This window comes from Chelonoidis abingdonii, chromosome 2, assembly GCF_003597395.2.
Source record: "Chelonoidis abingdonii isolate Lonesome George chromosome 2, CheloAbing_2.0, whole genome shotgun sequence".
Lineage (NCBI taxonomy): Eukaryota > Metazoa > Chordata > Testudines > Testudinidae > Chelonoidis > Chelonoidis abingdonii.
This window is the reverse complement of record NC_133770.1, coordinates 96,636,237-96,656,668: the sequence shown is the minus strand read 5'-3', so window position 1 is coordinate 96,656,668 and position 20,432 is coordinate 96,636,237. Positions and strand designations below refer to the sequence as shown.

The 20,432-nt window shown below is 42.6% G+C and overlaps 1 protein-coding gene across 1 annotated transcript in view; it reads left to right on the top strand.

Moving 5' to 3' along the window:
- LOC116834761 (uncharacterized) overlaps positions 1-19,759 on the top strand; it is a 79,524-nt gene extending 59,765 nt beyond the window's left edge. The window contains exons 9-10 of the mRNA XM_075061998.1: positions 18,432-18,503; positions 19,602-19,759. Coding sequence (XP_074918099.1) covers positions 18,432-18,503; positions 19,602-19,744 — 215 coding nt within the window. The 3' untranslated portion in view covers positions 19,745-19,759. The remainder of the gene's footprint in view (positions 1-18,431; positions 18,504-19,601) is intronic.
- Positions 19,760-20,432: the final 673 nt, after the last annotated feature.

Below are 20,432 nucleotides of genomic sequence, written 5' to 3'. Positions count from 1 at the left end.
CAAGCTGGATCAAGTACTTTGGCACAGCAACCAAACTAGTTGTTTCTGGTAAGTATTTTTATTCTTGATTGTTTTTCTTTTGGTAAATAGATTCAAGGGACAAAAAAAATGGACCGAATAAATGAATATTAAAACGGAATGTCCACATAATCTGTGTATTTCTCTTGACCTGAGTATGGAATTCCTAAGGACACTGATGGGTTCACTGAGGGCAGTATATGATCCTAATGAGTAAAGTGAATACAAGAGTAAAAGTCTGGGATATTTACTGAATAGATGCTAAGAATCAGGAAACAGGGAAATGGAGAACTTTACTTTTAAAATATTGGGCCAAGTTCATCTCTTGTGCAACTGCATTGAAAGAGTCCAAATGCCAGCAATTGTAAAATTCACAACACAGGTTTCAATTTTACAGGTATGAGATTATTTTTAAAATTGTTATTGTTAGGACTATATCAGTGTATGATGATGAATGAAGGAAAATTTTCTGAGGTGCAACAGTCTTCAGGTTCTCAGTAAGTAGTTTTACTGAAGGTATCTTTTCCCTCTTTATCTGATTAAAGCTACAGAAACAATTCAGTCAATAATATAAGTGCTAGTTAATGCTGAGTACATAACAGTATTTATAAAATATTGTCTAGGAAATGTCATTTTCTAAACTGTACGTTAAGAGCATGTTAAAATGTAAAGTGAAGCACAGAGGATGTGATTTGCCCAAGGTCACACAGGGAGAGCCAGAAACAAAGACAAATGTCCTCAGTCCCACTCTGGTGCTTTAACCACAAGACCATCCTTCCTATCCCCATTTGAGATCGTAGGATTTAATCCTGCTCGTCCACTAAAATAAATGGAACTGCTTGCTTATCAACAATTCACTCCACTCAATTTGCCATGTGCTGATGTATGTGAAGGAACAAAACACATTTTTGGTAGAAAGTGGCACAGGAATTCACAAAGTGCATAAACTCAGTTTAATACTCACACAATTAAGTAGCCAGTAGCAAGCCTTGTTTAGACTGTGGCCTTTGTATTAAAAATATGAACTTCAGAATTTTAGTCTGATGAAATTCATAACTTGATAATTCATTAGTTTTTGTAGAGGGTTTCAATAATGTGAGTATGGAATAAAGTACTTTGGCTCGGGCACCAAACTGGTTGTTTCAAGTTTCTCAAGATGTTTTTGAGGCATACATTTACTCTGGGCATTTACTACGCTTGTTATCCAGGACAAAATTTAGTAATTCATAAATATACTGGGTGAAATCCTGATTCCACTGAAATCAAAGGCAAAACTCCAATTGACTTCACTAGAGTCAGGATTTCACCCATAGCAGCCTCTCTAATTCAGAATGAACCAGTCACTCTTGTGTAATCAATGAGAATAATGTAAATTGTTTGGAGAGCTTGTTTAGTATTGTCACACTGTGAGATGATTATTCAAAAATATTCAGAAGTAAAACCAATTATTGTTAGTAATAAATATGAAATGTAGAACTTATGGTTTTTCTACAATATATATTTAGCGCCCCATGATAGGAGTTGTTGAGCTTCTTTAAGGCTCATTCATTTAAATAGGAGGTGAGGATGATCAGCTCTTGGAGGATCTGCCCATTAGGTAGCATTAAAAGGTACATTTCTAGTAGTAATATCTTAATGTGACTGTGTTTTCTTTCCTAAAAAAACTCCAGTTCAGGAAGGCACTTAAGCATGTTTCCATTCGTATTCAGCAACGTATTTAAGCATGCACTAAATTAAAGGCCAAATCAAGGCAAAAATGCAGTAAATCTTGTTGATTCCATATAGTAATGAGGAATAAAGAGATGTGCTTCTTTTTTTACATAAACACAAGGTATATGTCATAGAGTAATCCTTTTAATAAAACATGATAATTGATACAATAATATGATTCTCAATTTTTATTTTTTAAAGATGATTTCCAATTGGTAAAATGTTTTAGCCATATTTGCATTTCATGTGATTGAGAGAATTGTATGACTTTAATTAAGCTTATTCTTCTCTCCAGATACTTCTAAATAATCCTTGCTGAGTGCCTAGTCCCTGAGACAAACAAATATTTCTGAAGAGCAAATGTTTTCTGTTGGGGAATATTTCTGATTACAACAAATAGCAGAAATTAGCCAAAATTATTCTCATGAATATACCCAATTTAAGAGCTATATTCTACCCTCAATCTATCGTTATCATTAGGAGCACCATCATGGAATGATGGAAAGATAGCAGCATGCAGGCATAATTTTATAACCTCAGCCCATGGACCCTAATTTAAGAAGTAACTTGTTCCTTTCCACAAATTATCTGGCATGCCCAATCTTAACCATGTTTTATCAGATTTATTTTAGGGGCAGATTTTCAATGGCATGCAGGTGCCCAGGAATGATAGTTAGATGTCTAAGTGTCTTTTGCCCCTTTAAAAATCGCCTCCAAAGTTTTCACATTATTTTACATGTACTCCCCTTATTTACTATTTTATTGCAAGGCCAGACAGCAATTTAAATAGCAAATCAGATTTTTTTTAAAGCAACATCTACCACTTCATAAATATAAAGATACTAGATCTGTACAGTATTTTACAATGGATTTCCTCACTGTGATACTTCTAGTGGCTATTGCTTCAAAGTATTTGGCTCTGGTACCAAGCTCATAGTAACAGATAAGTTATGTGGTAATTACAGTAATGCAAAGATAAAGATGCTTATTGCGATCATAGAAAAGCTTTTTATCTCAGGTAAGCTCGATCTTGTAAAGTACTGAGCACTTAATGTGAGGTTCTAAACACCATGGCTGTCAGCACCTCATAGGATCTGATCTCAAACACATCAACTTTTCAGTCCCAGAGCAAACCTGCAATAGATTTAAAGTAGATTTTTTCAAGTTAATGATGAATATTTCTAAAGATCAGCTGTTAAATGTAATTTTTCAAAGGATGTGCTACCATAAGTATGGGGATCCTCAGGATCTAGTTGCAAAAATTTATCTTCGCTTTGATATTACTCAAATTCTTTCACTAAAATTCATGAACATGCATTAAACTAAACTGTAAAATAAGTAACCTCATGCTTCTCAATTAAAACAAAAGCAGCAATCTGTGAAGTAGGCAGTATCTTCCTATCTGAGTACTTACACCAGTGCAAATGAAAGGCCTGGTCTACACTACGTGTTTAAATCGATTTAAAGAGCATTAAATCGATTTAACGCTGTACCCGTCCACACTACAACACTCTTTATATCGATATAAAGGGCTCTTTAAATCGATTTCTGTACTCCTCCCCGACAAGAGGAGTAGAGCTAAAATCAATATTGCTACTTCGGAATAGTGTTAGTGTGGATGGAAATCGACGTTATTGGCCTCTGGGAGGTATCCCACAGTGCACCACTGCCCACTCTGTACAGCATTCTGAGGCACTGGCCAGGTAAACAAAAGGACGTTCCGCACCAACACGGGGACGCACGTAGATGGCCAGGAAGGGTTCATGACGCTACGCGGAAAATACGCCGCGTCTTCAGAATGCGGCTACTCTGGCCCCGTGCTGAAAAACTCGTTTTAAAGGCTTCCGAATGCCCACTCCGAACTACAGGCCTGCGCGATGCTGCTAGCTGTTTGTGACTTATCAATCTCCGCCAGCTAGTGTCCAGAAATGAAGTAATGCACCCCGCCTGTAATTGTTGCGAAAATCGCTCAAGGTGATGAAATTAGCCTCAGCCCCTCATGGCCTGCTCACCGTCTACTGGGTGACCAGCCTCCTTTCCCATTGATGCCCTGCCGGCGGCCTCATCATGAAAAAGCCAATTGATCATCCACCCCTTTACTCTCACAGAGATTGTGGAAGGGCACCCAGCCAGCACATAGGCCACGACTTGGTTTGTGGAGGCCTCGGACGAGTAAACTATGTTCGGCTTACAGCCGGCCCTTTTAAAACGCCAAATGCACATTCTACCACCATCCTGCACTTGCTCAGCCGTAGTGTGGAACAGCTCCTGACACACTGTCCAGGCTGCTGTGTATGGTCCATGAGCCTGGCATCAAAGGGATAGGGGGTCACCCAGGATAACGAACAGGCATTTCAACATCCCAACGTTATTTTCTGGTCTGGGAAGTAATTCCTTGCTGCTGCCGTTTAAACAGAGTAGCGCTTCTGAAGACGCGAGCGTCATGAACCCTCCTGGCCATCCCCATGTGGATGTTGGTGAAACGTCCCTTGTGATCCACCATGCTTGCACAGCACCATGGAAAAGTATCCCTTGCGGTTACGTACGGGGGTGCCCTGGTGCTCTGGGGCCAAGATAGGATATGGGTTCATCTATGGCCCCCACAGTTAGGGAATCCCATTGCAGCAAAGCCATCCACTATCACCTGCACGTTTCCAGAGTCACAACCTTTCGTAGCAGCAGCTTAATGATTGCTTTGGCTACTTGCATCACAGCAGCCCCCACAGTAGATTGCCACTGCAAATTGATTCCCGACTGACTGGGGCCGTTGCAAGCTTCCAGAGGCTATTGGCCGACTCGCTTCTCCACTGTGAGGGCTGCTCTCATCTAGTATTATGGGTTTCAGGGCAGGGGAAAGCATTGCACAAAGTTCAAAGAAAGATGCTCTTACGCATGCAAAAGTTTCTCGCAGCACTGGGAAACGTCCACACCTGCAAAACTATCGGCCACCAGTCTGTGCTTGTTTCCGCGCCCTAAATCGGCGTTCAATGGGTAGAACCTGCCCCATTACCAGCAGCTCCAAACGCAGGGCCCGCGGTTAGGGAGAATTCAGTTCCACGTCCATCGCTCTCGTCGCCGCGCTGCCATAGCTGCCTCCTCCTCTCCTCCTCTTTGCAGTTCATGGTTCACATAGACAGCACGAGAGATGCGCGAGGTGTTGACAAACGTTCACGATAGCGTTACTGATCTCAGCAGGGTCCATGCTTGCTGTGCTATGGCGTTTGCTCAGTTCACCCAGGGAAAAAAGCGCGAAATGGTTGTCTGCTGCTTCACAGGAGGGATGAGGCTGTACCCAGAACCACCCGTGACAATGATTTCTGCCCCATCAGGCACGGCCTCAACTCAGAAATTCCCAAGGGGTGGGGGAACTGAGGGAACTATGGGATACCTACGGAACAGCTACCCACAGTGCACCAAACTCTTAGGGATGCTATGCTGCAGCTGCTGCGTGCTCAAACTGATATCCTCCAACGCATGGTGGATCTTCAGGAAGAGCAGCGGGCTTACAGAGTGCCGCTGCAGCCCATGTTTAACCACCCTCAAAGCTCCCCACGTTCCATATCTCCCTCACCCAGACGTGTAAGAACGCGTGGGGGAAGGCTTTCTGCACCCGCCCACTCCACCCCCCTGGACAGTCCAAGCAAAGGCTGTCATTACGTTGAAATGAGCTTAATGGCCTTTTCCTTCCTCCTATCCCTCTCCAAAGCACAGCAGGCAGGGATACCTTGATAATTCTCTGCCTCTTTTATAACTTACTTTTTAATAAAGAATACATCCAAAGGGGAGGGTGGGTTGCTTACCAGGAAATGCCCGCAAACTTTTGAATTCACATTTCCTCGTTGGCCAGCGTGGACTCTGATATCAGCGCACATGACCACGCAGAGCTCATCACACAGGTAACAATGCCAGTCTCCAGAGAATCGAAAAAGAGCACCAGCCTGGATCCGCACAGAGGTACTGGATCTGATCGCTATACTGGGAGAGGATTCAGTGCTAACAGAACTCCGTTCGATAAGACAACAATGTATAAAATATCTGCTAAAGATTTCAAAGTTGGCAGTCTGTACGGAAAAGAGTGCACAGCGGGACTCAGTGCAGTGCAGAGTAAAGTTAAGGGCTCAGACAGGCATCGAAACCACTGAGCAAAGGACCGAAGGTCGGGTAGGGCCGAAACCATGGCTCGCCTTCTATGCTGAGCTGCCATGCAATTTTAGAGGCGGGCTGTGCAACCTCCCCAGTACCCCATCCCTGGCTGTGATTCAGAAGTCGGAGTTGTAATAATCCAGCGAGGTGGCTGGGTTCTGGGTGGAGGGGGAAGATGAGGAGAAGAGGGAATGAGAGGAAGACTTGTGAACAGCCATCAACGCACTCCGTTAGCCCCACAGCGCAGTGAGCTTTTTGTGTGACGCATATTACCGTCCCAGCCCTCCAAGCCAAGCCACTAGCCCGACCGGTGAAGCCATGGAAGCAGCCTCTGGTGAATGTACCTTTGTATATCTATGAATCACTCTTGGATGATTTCCAAAAGCTTTTGCCAGAACATTCTGGGCAAGGCAGCCCTATTTGGTCCCCCATGTATGACACTTTTCACCGCCAATGCCATGTAGCAATAATCGGAATCTAGCTTCACAAAGCACAACCTACGCGTATGGCTCACACGAGGTGAACCCGCTGCATTCCAGAAACATAGTTTCTGCATCTCTAGGTGGTATTCTCAGGAGAGTTTTCTATCATTCATTTGGTAACCTGGTTGAAATTCAGGACTTAATTAGGGGCAGACGATGGCGACTTTTTCCTACGGCAGCCGCTTAATCCTTCCTTAATGCTTGTAGCATAGCGGGGGGAGGGGAGAAGATAGCGCTGCGTTTCTCAGCGTATGGCCTGAGCAGGCAATCTTTTCCAGTACATGCCTGCCCCACTTTATCTTACCAGATATGACTCTTTACATTAGATAGAGCATCCTAGTGGAGGTAAAAAAGAAAGTCCCGCAGCTCCCTGCGCAATGGGTGCTGAGCTGACGGGTGAAGTGAGGGTAGGGGTTTGGGTGCTTTGTGTCTTGGTTCTCCTCTCTGATCTAGGAGTCAATGCTGGTTGTGTCTTAGAATCACTGTGTATCAGAAGTGAACGATGGAGAACGATCAACAGAAACGCTGGGATGTTCCCTGATGGCGCGCCTGAAGCTTCATTTGGCATGTCCTAGGACCTGCGTCTTTGTGAGATCTCTGCAACACCGAGCCATTTCAGGCTACTCCTATTGGATTTACAACTCAATCGTTTAAATGATGGCAAATGCGACTCTGTAGTGAGAGATAATGTGCTAGTATGTGTGTAGGCTGATATGGAGTAGATCTATTCGATTAGCTGAACGACTTGATAATATGTGTACACGCATCGTTCTCGTTTAACATGTGGTTACTGTTACATCCATCTTTCTCTCCCTATTTTCCCCCTCAACCCATTGCAGCGTCACTGCCAGAAATCGACGCTAGCCTTGGACCATGGACGCACACCATCGAATTAACGTCCCTAGTGTGGACGCGCACACTCGACTTTATAATATCAGTTTTAAGAAGCCGATTTTAGCTAATTCGATATTATCCCGTAGTGTAGACGTGGCCAAAGATTGTCATCTTCTGTGAAGTTCCATAGCATTGCAAGCAAACTGACACTTTCAAGTATTCTTAACAGTGTTTCACAAAATATACTTGGGGCCTGAGTCTTCTTTGCCTTTCTCTTGGAAGTCACTCACGCTCATGAAAAGTCAATTGGAAATGCTACTCTTCTGATTAAGTTGAATGTTACACCCAGTTTGCACTGGTATAACTGACTGCACAAACACAGGACAAAGGAAAATCAGGTCCTTACTCTCACAGAATCATGCTCTGCACATTTATATAACTCAGCTAGAATGGTCAGTCTATTTTAAAGTTCAATTCACAATCAAGTTTACCTTAGTATCCCTATAACTCTGAACTAAAGGTAAATTATTGTAATGCTGCCAATTAAAATAAATACACGATCATAATTAATTCTAAAAATATCAGATCAGGATCAGCATGTTGCTTTAAGTGAATATTCTATGATATTAAGAGTGTAGATACAATTTAGTTAGCATTATAGTTTACAATGGACAGTTTTCCTAAATTGTCCTAGCCGTGTAAGATCCTGTACTCTATGAAAGACAAAACTCCCATAGATTTACCAGGTGTTTTGACTGTGTAAGGAATGGCGAACCATGTCTGTGATATGTGTAGATTATTTATTACAGCATGAAGACCTAGAATTGCTCACTTGATTTATTAGTGTATTAAAACCGTACGATACAATAAAATATTTTAGTAACAGAATATCTTCTCAAAGAGAAATATCAAATATTGGCAAAAACAGTGAGAAATCCGGTAGTACCTTAAAGACTAACAGACTTATTTGAGCACAAGCTTTCATGGATGAAAAACTCATTTCTTCAGTGCTACCACACTCTTCGTTGTTTTTGTGAATATAGACTAATATGGATATCCCTGATATCAAATATTGGGTAAGTAAGTTCCTCCTAAGAAAAGAAAAACACCAAAAATCATGAAGAAATTCAGATTCTGGCACAATTCTAAATAAAGTCAAAAGAAATTGCTGCTGTTTGTGCCAGAGCTGAATTTGATTCCAGAATCATAGGAGTCGGGGCTTTTCTGTTCAAAGAACATGAGGCAAAATCCCAACTTCACAAACTCAATAGCAATGACTTTGGGACCAAGATTTTACCCACGTTGTATAACCGTACTTCTTTGATTTCCAGCAGCTGAAGATCTGGCCCACAATTTTTTGCAAAGCTCAGGAACACAGTGAGAACAATTATATCAAAGTTTTCGGCTCTGGCACAAAGCTCATTGTTTCAAGTAAGTTCTATAGGAGCATTGAGAAATAGTTACTTGTGATAATATAAATTTAGCAACTGCTGAGCACAGTTTATTCAAAAAGAATAACAGACAATGGAAATGTGATATAAAATCTACAGTAGAAGAATGAATGTCTTTACTATCTAAATGTGAGGTTAATGTACAGTAAAACAGATGAGTGATCATATTGACAATTATTGACATAGAAGGTCTTTTTTCTCATCCTGAGCCAGAGCTGGGTTGTTCTCTTGTGTAGGAGTCATTACTCCAGACCAGGAGAACATCCATAGTTCCATCCTGTGTGGGCAGCAAGTCAAAGAGGCAATACTAGGGTATCCTGTACACCAAAGAACAGTGGGGATCGGGGGTAGGGGAGTGGTGACGGTATGGAATGGCAGTGGTCTGTAACTCGTGAGATCAACTGGTTAAAACTCCTGTTAAGTGGGTGGGCAACTGCATGGACATTACTAAAGTTCCTGGGTTATGATGCTCTAGCTAGGTTGGGGGAAAGATTTCATCTTCCCATCCATCATGTAGCTTCCTAGAGAAACTCCCTTTACTGTGCTTAGTGCAGCATCCAGGATTTAGCCTCTCGTATTAATCAGGAGATGTAAGAAGTTAGGGATGAAATCTCAGCCCCAATGATGTCAATGGGAGTTTTGACATTGACTTGGATGGAGCCCGGATTTCACCCTATTTTTTTTCTCTCTTGTTAAGGGCGTAGGGGCAGGCGAAAGGTCTGGGAGAAAGGTTGTGCACTGGAACCAAGAGAGCCAATATTTGTGAATATTGTATATGTGATTACTGACATGAGCATTTTAGTTTAGTACTGTAATTTTCTATTGCGCAAAATCGATTCAAATTCATACAAAAACATAAATACCATCACATAAGGGTGGAGGGGTGCAGGAATAAAAGGGCCTGATTCAGCATCAAAATTCCCCATATTTTTAATAAGCATAGGATTGAGCCTGTAACCTGCATTGTGAGCCCAGTTCCGAAAGCTTCTGATCTGCCATTGACTTTGATGGGAGTTGAGGCTCCTCAGTACCTCAGGATCAGAGTCAGGTTTCTTCTCTGACATACTGAAATACTGTTTTCATAAGACAATGAATTTTCCCAATTATGCAATAATTAAATGAGTGATTGTTCTCAAACACAAGCAACATGAAGGAAGATTGTCTATCTGAATCAAATACTTCTCTTGTTACATCAGTACAACTCTATCTCTGCTGTGCCAAGAATTTGGCCCCACGTGTTTTGTAGCCTGTCTATATCAGCAAGAGACTCTACACAACATGTGCTATAAAAAGTCAAACTAGGATTTGTGCCTTCTTGCATAATGTTCAATAGAGCCAGCTAGATTTACATTGCTAAAATATGCATCTCAAAATACCTCTCTCCTTTGTCACTGAGACTTCAACTGGAATATAACCAACCCCCAAGCCCACTGGCCTTTTATGATTGTACTGCCTTTTAAAATTCCGTTTAATTATATTGCACAGGAAAGCAAAATTGTATTAGGCAGTTTTACATTTGAAACCATTCAGGAAACCATTCAAAATAGTGTTTGGTGGGTGGAAAGATGTCATGAAACATCTTGAGAAAAGGGGATAGGTCACAGTGCACCATAAAATGAGTATTTTTTTCTAATTAAATGTTTATTTATGTTGGTATTTTAAGAATGCAACCATTCGACCACTCTGACAGTACAGGGACAAAACCACTGAGCATCAAGCAGAATTTAACTGAAATAGCCATTTCCATCAATACAATAGGTAAGAGAAAATAGCACAAGTCCAACATTAGGTCTCAAACTTCATCCAGATCCTCTCTGTCAGTGAAATGAATGATTTTCTTTTAAACAGAATTTAAAAGCTACCAAACTACAGTGTGTGAAAATACCAATACCAATGTAAGCTCACCCTGAAAAATACGTTGAAATTTCCACCATTTCTTTGGCTGAATTAACTGTCTCTCAGTTGTGCCTATTTATGCTATTTTTGCTATGTTTGTTCAGATCAGGTCTCTTGAAATAGAAATGTCTTGGGCAGTAAAAACTGTGGGAACTGTGAAAATCTTTGGAACTGGCATAAAACTTGTCGTAACTAGTAAGTATTTAGACAAACTATTTTAAATGTTTCATAATGGCAAAATCTGTCAAATTAAGCTCAATAATTTATCTCAATGCAAGAATGTACACTGGCTAAAATTTTGAGTGTAATAATTTATTAACAATACTAATGTTAATGAAATCAGAAGTCAGTTACTAGCAACAGAGAAATGTAGTAACAATCCTTTTCTCTTTTGGATGTAAATAGTACCCTCAATGGCTGTAGTTTCAATGGGAAATCAGAACTTCACAGGAGCATTTGGCACTTCGCTGGACCAAGCACATAATGCAAAATTAAAAATTACAAGCATACCATTTACTTATCTTTTAATAAGTGGTATGCAGATTGAAAACACACACAATGATAGTTAGCAGTGAGTCAATCACAACTTAACCCTGCAATCCTCCCTTTGGAAAACCTCATATTGAAAGTAATAGGGATTTCTTTTGAGCAAGGCGTGAAACTAAAGGGCCCAAAGTCGACTGCCGTCTTAAAAAAGAGATGTGATACTTATAGCATGTATATTCTTTTACAACACTTAAAAATTCCACTTAAATAAATTAGACAAGTGAGGTGTTTTGAAACGTTAAGTTGGATCAAAACAAAGAGTAGCTCCACATTAGAAACTATAATTGACTTGGAAATTAAGGGTCTTATCTTCTTAAAGCAGGAATCTATGTAAAGATTTTTTGAATACATACAAGACTTGAGTGAGTAAATCATTTGATAAACATACTATTCAAGGCCAATCCTGTATTCCTGGGTGCTTATAGTGCACATGGAATGTAAGATTGAGCCCCAAATGTTGAACTAATTAGTGCTGGAGCATGAAGATCTAAATTGGAAAGAACAAAAAAATCAATTCGGTTTTTGGTGACAATTTCAAAAATGAGGGAAAATTCTTTAATGAAGGAATTTTTCCTAGTTCGGTCGTTCTATGTCTCAGCTGTGTTTATTTGCTCCTAAATTCAAGAGATATTTTAAACACTTTTTGACAGCCCTAATTATAGTGTTTGGTTCAGTTCCAAATAGTTTCAGAAAACTCTAAAATAGCTGGACAGCACAAAAATAAGCTGAAATCATTTTAGCAGAAGAACCATCACAAGCTTTGGATCTACTCACAATGCATACAATTAAGCACCCTTAATTAAGCATACTTTGTAGGATAAGGACCTCAGTATTTATTAATCTATTTGTGTCTCAGTTGACTAAAGACAATGACTGACATTTTCAAAAGAGCCTGAATTTCAAAGGAATTTGGGCATCTAAATCCCTTCTTCCTCCCTTTCAAAATTCCAACCAATATGTTTTGCGGAGTATAGGCCAACTATTTTGCTAAATGGCCTCTAATTTTCACCTACAATTAAGTGTTGGAACAAATAGAGAAGGCACAAAATACATGGTGCCCATTTGGAGACCCTCTAAACTACTGAAATATCAACAATCTTCCATTTCTTCTTTGTGATACACATTTATAATATGGGAATGGTGCCTCGTTCTGTAGAGAATACTTCTTTGGCAGTTAAATGAGTTGGGAACTTTATTCTCTAGGTTGCATCCAACAGTGACAACAGGAGACAGAAATTAGTAGCAGTAAAAGTGATGAGAAACTGCTCACTTCTTCTGATAACTAGTAAATTCAATATGCTGTTTAAAAAAATGTATCATTTACTGTCAGCCATATGAAACGAGCAGACGGATAATGATTTCAGTAGGGAAGTCTTTTTTGGTCTGATTCAGTATTTATTATTTCATGAACTTACACAAACTCAAGGATCAAATAAAGAGAGGCCTTATTAAAACGTTTGTGGAATCATGAATACCCTTCCCTTCAGGTGCATCTAAACTGTAATAAAAATCCCATGGCAACAAGTCTCAGAGCCTGGGTCAATTAGCTTGAGCCCATGGTCTCAGGCTTTGATGCTAAAAACTGCAGTGTAGACAGTCAGGCTCTGACTGGAGCCTGAGCTCTTAGACCACCTTTGTCATTGGATTTCAGAACTTGCACTCCAGCTCAAGCCTAAACATCTACACTGCAATTTTTAGTTGCGCCACCCAGCCCTGCAAATTAGAATCTGGAGACTCGGGCCAGTCGTGGTCATGCTGCGTGTCTTTTATTGCAGTGTATCTATCTATCTGTCATCTATCATGATGTCTTTTATACACAAATTTGGGGAAAATAAAGGGGAGATTTTCAAAGTCATAAATGTTTTGAAATGAACCAGAACATAAAACTGTACTCAACATTCATTCAAAAAGTGTTCAATATGTTTTGAGTTTGGAAGCTACGTTAGTAGGCACTCTCAGGGATTTTTCTGTTCCACAAAAACCAGCATTCAATTTAAGCATGTAAACTTCTGCAATTCCAACTCCCTAAATCTGTAACAATTTACTCCTATCTTCAGAATTTAATAGGCAGTAACAATATATTATAGACTTAAAGTAGATAAAATACATTTGGCAATGAGGTATCGTTCTCATGCTGAACTCAGAGTTAAGACTGTGTGCTTGCATGCAATTTGGAGGAATTGGATGCAAGGAATGAAATTGCCCCCTCTTCCACTTTCAGATCAGTGAATTCTTTATTGTTTCAAAAGTAAAGCATGATACATATAATGTAATTCTGAATTTACTTAATTCCTAACAAATGTATTTCTCTCTCTCTAAAATGAATCCAGACGTGCAAGCAAAACTTGATTCCACCAAGATTCAGGTCCTGCTTCCTTCTACTGAACAAGATGGGAAAGTATCATACATGTGCCTCATTCAGGACTTTTACCCAAACGTTATTAAGGTGACTTGGGAAGACGACGAGAAGAATACAGAAAAAAATGCAGTCCAGAAAGAAATTTGACCCCCGATGACAATACGCACCTGGCTGACCATAGACACAAATAGCAACAAGAATTATCGCTTCAAATATCAACATGAAAGCAAAGAAGGTTTTGTTCTTACCAAATCTCCAGGTATATACTGTATTATTAATACTATTTCTATATATATTTAGAGAGGTCACTGTTTCTTTACAATAAAACAATAAAATGTGTTACTGTTCCTAAAAGAGTTTGTGCTCTCCAGGCCAATATTAGTTTCCATCTCTCCATAAGTTGGCTATCACTAAAGCTTGCTTCACCATCAAAAGCTCAGTTTTGGCTTCTCTGCCCCAGTTTAAAATCTTTCTAGAATGAAAGAAAATATTGGCTGAGATCCTCAGCTAGTGTAAAACAGCATAACTCCACTGAAGTCAATGGAGCGCCATAGATTTACACCCGCCAGAGACCTGGCCTACAGTGTTTGGTTTTGAACAAGTGCTATATATTGCAACAAAAGTAATAACACACACCGCATCTAGCTTATTAAAACAGACCAGAAGAATTAAACCAAAATCAAAAAGATAATGCAAGAAAAAAGAGATTCAGAGAAATAATTTCTGTTTGGTTCTTGTCTGAGATACAATAAATTAACAGCAGCAGATACAAATGTATCTCTTTCAAATGCAAAGGAAAAAAGGGGGTTATTGACCATCCCCCTTATGCACATCAAAAATACCTAAGAGATGGGCCTTAAACTATCTCCTCATCAGGACTATTTTCTTCTGTGTCTTCCACAGCTATTAAACAACATTAATCTGAATGCCGACAATCTCAGGCTCCCTCAGGCTACAGACAAAATAAGGCGTCCAGGTTTTTATCTGTAGACTATACATACACATTGCAAAGGGCAAATTCAACTGAGTAATTTGATGGGACAAAATGTATCTGGCTTTACATGAACAGAAACTTGCATACACAGAAAGGTCAATGCCCAGATCCTGCAATCAGATCGGCTAGTCCAGACACCAGCACCCAGGCAAACGCCAAAGACTTCAAGTGAGCTTGTAAGAGACACAAAGGGCTGCACTGCATGAGAATATGAATTTTTCCCAATTTTATCTCTACTTCGTTTTGCACAACTATTATGTGCTACTGAGCATTTATTCTGTGGATGGAATCTAGGTCCTCATGCTTTAAAATATTAACTTTCCATATCTAAGTCACTGTAGTTATAATACTTTTACCATCTTTCTCTTTGAACGTCTATCAGGAAAAGTATGCCTGTGGCCATGGCTACACTTACATTTTTGCAGCGCTGGTAGTTACAGCTGTGGTCATACAGCTGTGTACGGCCAGCGCTGCAGTGTGTCCACACTTGCACCATTTGCAGCGCTGTTGTGAGTGGTGCATTGTGGGCAGCTATCCCACAGAGCAACCTCGTCCATTTTGGCGCTGTGAGGGTGTGGGAGGGGACGGAAGGGTGTGGTCATTTCGCTTCCTGTTCAACAACCCGTCTGCATCTGCTTTCCTTTTCAGCGTTTGGTGCATTGTGAGTCTGCCGACTGATTTCAGTAGAAATGGAGCCCGAGCTGCTGAGGACTTTGCTGTGAATGTTGCAGCACTCACGTCTGGCAGCTGAGCTATTCCTTATTCCAGTGACAGTGAGGAGATCAGATGATGAAATAGATTCGGACGCGCCTGAACACTAAATGTGTGGCAGAACGGAGTGCTCAGCACCGTGGAAGCCGCTTTGGCTCGGGAAACAGCACTGATGTGGGGATCACATGTCATGCAAGTTGGGATGACGAGCAGTGGCTGCAGACTTCAGGAGTGAGAAAAGCCACTTTCCATGGACTATGTGATGAGCTCGCCCAACCCTGCAGCGCAGGACACGAACTGAAGCTGCCCGTCACTGGAGCAGCGGGGGCTATGCCATCTGGAAGCTGCAACTCCAGCAGCTACGATCGTCGCAAACCAGTTTGGAGTGGGAAGAGTCGACTGTGGAATAGTGGTGGATGCAAGTTTGCAGGCCATTATCGCATCTGCTAAGAAGAACTGTGACTTCTGGGGAATGTGCAGAATCTGGATGCTTTGCACAATGGTTTCCCTAATGTGGAGGGGCAATAGATGGGACGCATATTCCATTCTTGGCACACCCCACCTGGCATCCAAGACATTAATCGGAAGGTATTCGCTCTATGGTTCTCCAGGTGCTTGTGGATCACCATGGGCGTTTCACTGTCTTTAACAGGATGGCTGGAGAAGGTGCATGATGCACGCATCTTCGGAACGTGCATTCAGAAGCTGCAGGCAGGACATTTTTTCCCAGACAGAAGATCACAGTGGGGACGTCGAAATGCCCATTGTGATCCTTGGAGACCTGCTACCCGTTTGGCCTTGGCATGAAACCGTATACAGGGAAGCTTGACAGGAGCAGGACCGTGCACTACAGGCTGAGCGGTGCAGATGACTGTGAGGGCTTTTGGCTGTTTTAAAGGAGAGATGGAGAAGTTCTCCTTCCCTCAATAGGGAGCTAGCGTGGGAGCAGATCAGCGTTATACCGCGTGCGTGACTCATCATATTTTGAAGGGAAGGGTGACCTTCAGTGATGAATGGGCCTGCGAGGTTCAACCCTGGCGCTGAATTTGCACTGCCAGAGAGCAGGGCTACTAGGAGGACCCATCACACTGCTCAAGGATTAGGGATGCTTAAAGGAGCAATTTGAGGCTGAAGCCACATATGTTGGTGCTGTCCACAACAGTTAAGTGCAGTGGCCACAGCAGTTCAAGTGGCAGTGGTTGCAAATGATTTGCAGTGCCTATTTTTTCACTTATGTACAGTATGTTTAACTTCTGTAATAATAAAAACTGTTTTAAAGACAAGAAATCCTTTATTAAATACAGTACTAAAACAGGCAGGGGGTAGGGTGATGATCAGTTAAAGTAAGAAGTTGGATATTCCTCCTTGAGTGCTCTGCAGCTGCTGCACTTGGGTATTGCTGCATGGGAGGGTTGAGTGCATAGGTAAGGTCGTAGTTATCAGGGCTGTGAGTGATATGGGTGTTGGGGCAGCTGGTGGTGGTAAGAACCAGGATGCTGGAGAGGGTTGTTTTGGGAAACGTGGGGCAAAAGGGTTAGTTTTGGATGGTGAGCAGCCACGGTAGTGCTCTGCTGCATTAGCATTGACTGCATGAGGTCTGTGTGGCGTTCTGATGCTAGCACCGATCTGTGCTTCTCTTGGTATCAATTCCTTTCTCTGGCACTTCTCCTTTATCTTGGCAGCCTGTTTCCTTTCAATGCTTCCTTATCCTCAGTCTTGCAATTTTATTTGTGGAATACAATTCATGACTGTTCCATCTCTCTTCTTTTTCCCTGGTTTTTTTCTTAAGTTCGCGTTTCAGAATCTGCGCTGCTGGAGTATCAAGGTCACTTTTAAAAAAACACAGAAGATAAACTGTTAATACAGAGCAGCTTGTTTTTAAGAGTATATGTAGCATCATTTACACTTCTGAGCATAGCAACGAGAGGACGCATGCTGCAGATACATATAGAGATGGTGGTTTCCCCACAGCGGCTCAAGGGAAGGTGCTGCCATTGCGGCACAACCTGGGAGGGGCTGCTAGCTGCTTCAATCTGGAAGCCTGGGTTTCTGTACTTGTGAAAGTAAATAGCTAGGGAAATAACACAGAGCCATCTTGCACCCGGCACACCTGGGAAGGGGTGCTGCTAGCTGCTTCATCTGGAAGCCATGGGGTTCTGTGACTGGTGGAAAGCTAAGATCAGCTACAGGGAAATAACACTTAAACAGTATCCCTGCATTTCCACAGATTTTAACCTCCCCGATGTCTCGCGCCTGGGTCACTGGGAGGAGCAGAAGCTCTTCTACAGCTATGTGGATTCCCTCTAGCAGCCCCCCTGCTCCAAAACATTTGCATCTTAATATAAGCTTCTTACCAGGAACAGGCTCCTCTGCTGGTTCCTCACTACAAGTCCAGCGGCTGCGACTGGCTACTTCTTCCTGCTGGAAATAGCTCCTGCTGCATGAGTCCTGGGAGTCTCCAAACACCTCAGCCTCCCCTCAGGTTCCTCTCCACCTCCCTCTCCCCCTCCTCTCCAGGCTCGAACTGTCCGTGTGATCCTCGTTGCAGTTGGGGTTAATCCAAGTATCGATCCAGCTCCTTGTAAAACGCAGTCGTGGGGGCAGCACCTAGCGACGGTTTCCTACGTGCTTTGCAGTAGCACTCCGCAGCTCCTTAACTTAACCTCACTGCCTTGCGTCCCGTGCATAGCCCGCTGATGCATTGACTTTGATATCTGGCCGTAGATATCATAATTCTATCTTGCTGGAGCGCAGCTGATGCTGCACAGCTTCCTCACCCAACCTGATGAGTCCTGCAGCGCGCAGTGCTCCATGCTGGGCTCGTTTGGGGCGTGGAGCATTGTCATGAATGATTGATTGCACTCGCACGCCTCGTGAGCAAACAGGAAGGAGGATTTTTAAATTCCGGGCATTTAAGGGCGGTCACTGAGCCAGGGCAGTGGAGTGCGAAAGCGATGAACCAGAGAGGCTGAAAGATATGCTGGGATACCTCCTAATACCCTGGAGGCCAATTACAGCGCTGGTGAGTGTCCACACCTGATGACCAGCGCTGCATCACCAGCGCTGGATTCGCTACACCCGTAGCAGACCAGGAGTACAGCCAGCGCTGCAGACAGGGATTTGCAGTGCTGGCTGAGCATTGTAAGTGTGGACACCTAGTAAGTTGCAGCGCTGTAACCCCCTCACCAGCGCTGCAACTTGCAAGTGTAGCCAAGGCCTTAATTTTCAACAGGAATCCCATTTGACAATTAAAGCCCTTTTTACATGTTATGCCTCTCTCCTTTCAGACAAACCTGTAGTGTCTCAAACCACAGGAGGTTGTAGCCAAAAACCTGAAAACGGCACCACGCTGTCCACAGGTAATTGTGTCCCACTTCTCCTTTTCTATACAATACAATTAAGAATTAAGCACTATTTGATACGGTTAAGACAAAACTGAAAATATTCTCTCTTTCTAAAAGGTCCATACATAATTACTGTAGATGTGGAACACTGCTGTAAGCACAGGCCCCAACTCTATGGGTGTTCCAAGGCTGGAGCACCCATGGAAAAAAAATAGTGGGTGCTGAATACCCACCAGCCACATGCCGATCAGCTTCTCGGCACCAGTTGGGAGGTATTGGAGGGAGGGGCCGGAGCATGGGAGAAAGAGGAGTGAGGGTAGGGCGCGCTCAGAGGAGAGGACAGAGCGTGGGTGGGAAGAGGTGCGGTGGGTGCAGGGCAACAGGGAAGAGGGCGGAGTAGGGAAAAGAAGCAGCAGAGTGAGGGTGGGACCTTAGGGGAAGGAGTAGAGTGGGGTGGAGAATCCACCCTGAAAGAAGAAAGTTGGCACCTGTCGCTGTAAATTAACATCTGCTGTGTGTCACCAAAAGGATCCAAAACTTAATGCCCACGGGCAGCTCAGGTTAAACATTGTAGAAGTCCTGCTGAAATATATGTTTTAGTGGTATTTGTTGTGCTTTGTTAACATGCCACAGGGGTCATTGTTCTTTAATCTGCACGTGCCACTGTTCCTTAACCTAACACTTAACATGTTAAACTATAAAATGTATTCAAAGCTGGAATTTTCAAATGGTTGATCAGCTGTTTGGATACTGATTCAGAACAAACTTAGGCATCCAGGGCTGAAAATTTTGGCCTAAAATCATGGCAACATCCTATTATAAGAAGCACTAGCATTCTCCTTGCTTCGTAGCAGACACCAGCAATACCAGCACTGAGAGTGCCTCTTTGTTTCTCTCAGCTCTGCCATAACATGGGCAGGTCTGATCAGAATGTAGACCTGTTTAGAGGACACAATCAGATATTGATTTATACATAGTCTGATTAGGTGGTATAATTACTGCATTCAAACACCATGTATACTTTATGTTATCACACATGGTTTTATATTTATTTTTCTTCGCAGCTCAAAAATATGCAACATTAACCACTTGTTCTTGTTGTATTTTGTGTAGATATTACAGACAGTTTCATACACAGGACAACATATTTAATATACTTTGTCCTACTCCTGAAAAGCACCATGTACTACGTCATTGTACTCTTCTTCATATACAGGATGCAAAGTGCAATCAAGCACCGGGGGAAAAAACCTTAAACTTCTCCTTACTCCTTCCAACGTCAGCATTTGTCTCTCAGATTTACTTTGCTTTGCCATAAGCCCAGGACCGGCACCACGGTTTCTGGCGCCCTAGGCGACGGGTCATTTTGCCGCCCTGCACGCGGGTCTCGCGGCTCTGGTAGAGCTGCCGCAGCCGTGCCTGCAGAGGGTTCGCTGGTCCTGCGGCTCCAGTAGACCTGCCACAGGCACGGCTGCAGCAACTCCACCTGAGCCACGGGACCAGCGGACCCTCCGCAGGCACGGCTGCGGCAGCTCCACCAGAGCCGCGGGACCAGCGGACCCTCCGCAGGCATGGCTGGGGCAGCTCCACTAGAGTCGCCTGCTGCCCCCTGGCAAAATGCCACCCCCCCCCATAATCCTGGCACCCTAGGCACCCTGGCACCCTGCCTAAGTCGCCTAAATGAAAGCGCTGGCCCTGAATAAGCCTGAGCATATGAAATGCCTTGCTCTAAATATTAAGACATTCATTTCAATTTGATTTTGTTGGCTATTTCTCTAATTAGCACAGATGGCTTCTTCTGCTTGAGAGCAAACAGTTTTATATGTGACCATTTTTCCTATTTTATTATTTTAATTTTGTAACTGTGGAACTTCAAGGGCTGAGGCTACACTCCTTGATTTCAATAGGAATTTTGCATCACAGAGCAGTGCAGGATAATTCACT